The 3,719-nt window shown below is 33.4% G+C and overlaps 1 protein-coding gene across 1 annotated transcript in view; it reads right to left on the bottom strand.

The window, feature by feature from the left end:
* Positions 1-458: 458 nt before the first annotated feature.
* LOC112904462 (raffinose invertase-like) overlaps positions 459-3,719 on the bottom strand; it is a 13,817-nt gene continuing 10,556 nt past the window's right edge. The window contains exon 2 of the mRNA XM_025974557.1: positions 459-2,140. Coding sequence (XP_025830342.1) covers positions 774-2,140 — 1,367 coding nt within the window. The 3' untranslated portion in view covers positions 459-773. The remainder of the gene's footprint in view (positions 2,141-3,719) is intronic.

Here is a 3,719-nt window from a genome sequence, read left to right as displayed (position 1 = left end):
ACTAAGTTTCTACTTATTTAATCAACGTTTAAAATTTAGTAGAAGTAAATTAAAAAATTATCAAAAAATATTATCTTTTTCCTCAGACGTTGAATTATTATTTTAAGATCAAGTAAATAAATTTTAGATTAACAAAAATTCCAATATTTTTCAATTCTGATACATTATATACTTCTCCTTTGGAATTAACTTTCTTTGGTATGTTGATCTTTTGTTCTATGTCTTGGGTTTAAATTTAAATCATTTCTATCAGGTTATTTCCAAATTTTTAGAGATTTTTACATCGACTTTATGAAAACACCCTCTTCGTTGAGAGACTCCATCTGCCGTATAAATTGTTATTTTTCAAATATTAGGAAGTCTCTAATCCTTTTTCTATCTCACAGTCACTTATTTTATCATGTAATCATCATCTGGTTATTAATAAAGACCATTACTCTTTGATAGCTTCTATTTATTGCATACATATGTTACTGTTGTACAGAACCAATGAAATAATAAACAATTACCAAAACAGTCAAGTCGTTTTTTATTAGAATTTAATCTTTGGTTTAATAGAATGACAATGTTGTAACAAAATAAAATTGAAAAGTGTTCAGAAAATATTGCAAGGTACACAAACTCATATAATTGGCACTGATAAAGAGGAAATATATAAACTATTTTACTGTTTTCGTTAGTAATAAACAATATTAAAATATGGTAAACATAAAATTTTTCTATTTAATATACAGCAACCGCAAAAGAAAACAAACAAATGAATTTAGTTGATTTTATGACCTAGCTTTCCATATATTTTTAAGTTCATACGCAACCACCTTCATTCGAGTTACGGCTCCTTCAGATAACGCATACACAGCAGGAGTTGAACTTGGGTAAATTCTACTGGTAAATGTTGTTCCACCGTCGTTTAAAAATATTTCAATAGAAGATTTATCCAAGAATATTCTTATCTTTAAAGTTTCAAAATTATCTCGGTTTACAACATCTATCAGTGTTTTTCGTGGATCATTATCACCGCGATCCAGTACAAATTTATTATTAGATTTATCTAGGTAGGCTAAAACTTTCGAACAATTGCCTATATCTATTTGTATTCCAACACGAGCGACAGTACTTTTAAATGTCGCCTTAATAAGTATTTCAGCACTACGAGCGTCAAGCAGTTTTGATACTCCTTTTACATTTATGGTAGAACGTAATAAGGTGGATGTTCGAAGACTCCTCAATTCATCAACTGGCTTTTGAAGTATTTTTCCTGATGGTGATAGAGTCAGTGCCCTAGGTATAGTTAGGGCTCCTACCCAACCATCCTCCTGCTCTAAATAAGCGCTTTCCCACATGTCCATCCAAGCAATCATTATTCGTCGACCATCAGGCGCTTCCATTGTTTGAGCCGCATAGAAATCATGACCATGATCCATCTCAATGAAAACGTTATTGTGCGAAAAGTTATTTGTTTGATAGTTGTAGGAACCAACAAAATAGCCAGTTTGATATAAATTTTTGTAATCATCACCATTCGCTTTAATTCCTTGAGGAGACATTAACAGTATATATCGCCCTTTGAGTTCAAAAAAGTCGGGACATTCCCACATGTATCCAAAGTTGCCTGTTGACTCTGCTAAAACTCCGACGTAATTCCAAGTATGTAGGTTGTAAGAAGAATAAATAAGTGCTCTTCCTTGCTGTGTTAAATTATTTTGATTTCCTAAAATAACATACCACATATCCTTATATTGCCATATACTTGGATCACGGAAAGCATTTCCTCCGTCTATAGGAGGAAATGCAATAACAGGATTGTTGGTATATTTTATAAAACGTTCACCATCTGAACTAAAAGCTAACTCTTGACTTTGAGATGAGAAGTAAGTTCCATTAGACTGATTTGCGTTTCCTGTGTACATAAGTACAAGACTGTTTTTGAACACTATGCCACTACCGGAGAAAACACCGCCATTATCATAGAGCTTATCCGGAGAAAGAGCGATTGGCAAATGTTTCCAATGAACCAAATCTTCACTTTTAACGTGGCCCCAATGTATGTTCCCAGGAGTAGCGTTGTCAGGATTATGTTGGTAAAATAGATGGTATTCACCATGGTAATAAGAGAATCCATTAGGATCGTTGATCCAACCTGCTGNACTTCCATGGAAGCAATCAAATAGCTTATGCACTCCCTGCATTAATTTTCCATTGTATTCAAAGTGCGGGTATAGATATGTAGAAGACTTATCAAACCTTTTATTTCAATCATTATTCCTCCCGTTCGGCTACATACTGCACATACAAATGTACACAATGGGGACATTTATGTTTAGTACCTCTAACCGTATCTCTACCCGTAGGAAAAACTTCCATTGAACTTCAATCGGAATCAATGGAAAATTTGTAAATTCCATTCAAAACCATTTGGCATAATTGGAAAAATAATTGTTTCCATTTACAATAATTCCATTAATATTTACATAGGAAAGGTTTCCATTGATTTTCAATGGGAATCAATGCAAATTTTATAAATTCTGTATAAAACTTAAAACTATTCAATATAAATGGAAAAACAATTGTTTCCATTTTGAATAATTCTATTAATATTCTTAGATATGAATGGAAAAGTTTTATTACCCAAAGAATTCCAATGAAATAATTGGAAATGAAAACCAAATGGTATGGAAAAAAGCATGCTGATGAAGTTCCAATGGAACGCAATGGAAATCCGTTTGAAACGAACCAAGAAGCATTTGTAACGAGCCTCAACGCCTTGTTTTGCATAACTTGGAGTTTATTCAAATGTGTCTTGACATCGTATGAAAACGCAGGTGCGGTATACGTCATAATCGGTCTAATGACTGATGTGTACAACCAAAGTTTGGTCCTGCGGTTTATCAGAGGAAACAGGAGAGACATCACTAATCTCTAACCTCATTCGGGTTCGTCGGTCTGACGAAACTAGTATGCTGCCCTTAGTAGACGTTGAACATCCTGGTCGACTTGTTCGATACGGTCTTCGTCTACGTTGTCTTCGTTCGGCTGAAACGCGTTCTCAAGGCAGTTCAATTTTATGTTGGTGCTTTTAGGGTATTTATAGGACAGGCTAGTGAATAGATCGAATATTTTACAAAGAAAACTTTTGGGAACGTGAGCTTGTCGAAGTTCGTGGAAATGAAGATACGGAATTTTAGATGTACTACTTAAAGTAAAGGCCAACTGGTAGTAGCATGGGCGTATCCAGGGGGGCAGGGGAGGACAGCGACCCCCCACTGGAAATCTCGCAGAAAATGTATGAGCTCGCCTAATCACTAATGAAAGTGTAATTAGGGCCTTTTATGCTCACTTTTGAATAAAATAGTAGAAGTCGAATGAAACAATTACAATAAAATAAAAATGCGTGGTCAAATTTACTTTTATTTATTTAAGGATGTTTTGGAGGTACAAGAGACAATTTGAAATAAGAAATAACGAATAATACGGAAAATTTTTTAACTGACTTTTGACAGTGAATATGCCCTGATTTCAACTTCGAAACAAAAAATATTTAGTTTCAATCTCTATTAATAATGAGCGTAAAACTTTTTAATATGTTTAAAATTGCATTTATTTCAGACAATTATACGATATTATCATTATATTATCAAGTAAAAACGAGATTTTCAGCTAATTTTTCATTTTTTCCTCGATAACCATTTAGTGAATTTGAATAACCTTACGCTAAAGTG

This window comes from Agrilus planipennis, unplaced genomic scaffold (genome assembly GCF_000699045.2).
Source record: "Agrilus planipennis isolate EAB-ADULT unplaced genomic scaffold, Apla_2.0 scaffold147, whole genome shotgun sequence".
In the NCBI taxonomy this organism is placed as follows: Eukaryota; Metazoa; Arthropoda; class Insecta; order Coleoptera; family Buprestidae; genus Agrilus; species Agrilus planipennis.
The sequence above is the reverse complement of the archived record's forward strand: the minus strand, read 5'-3'. Positions and strand labels throughout refer to the sequence as shown.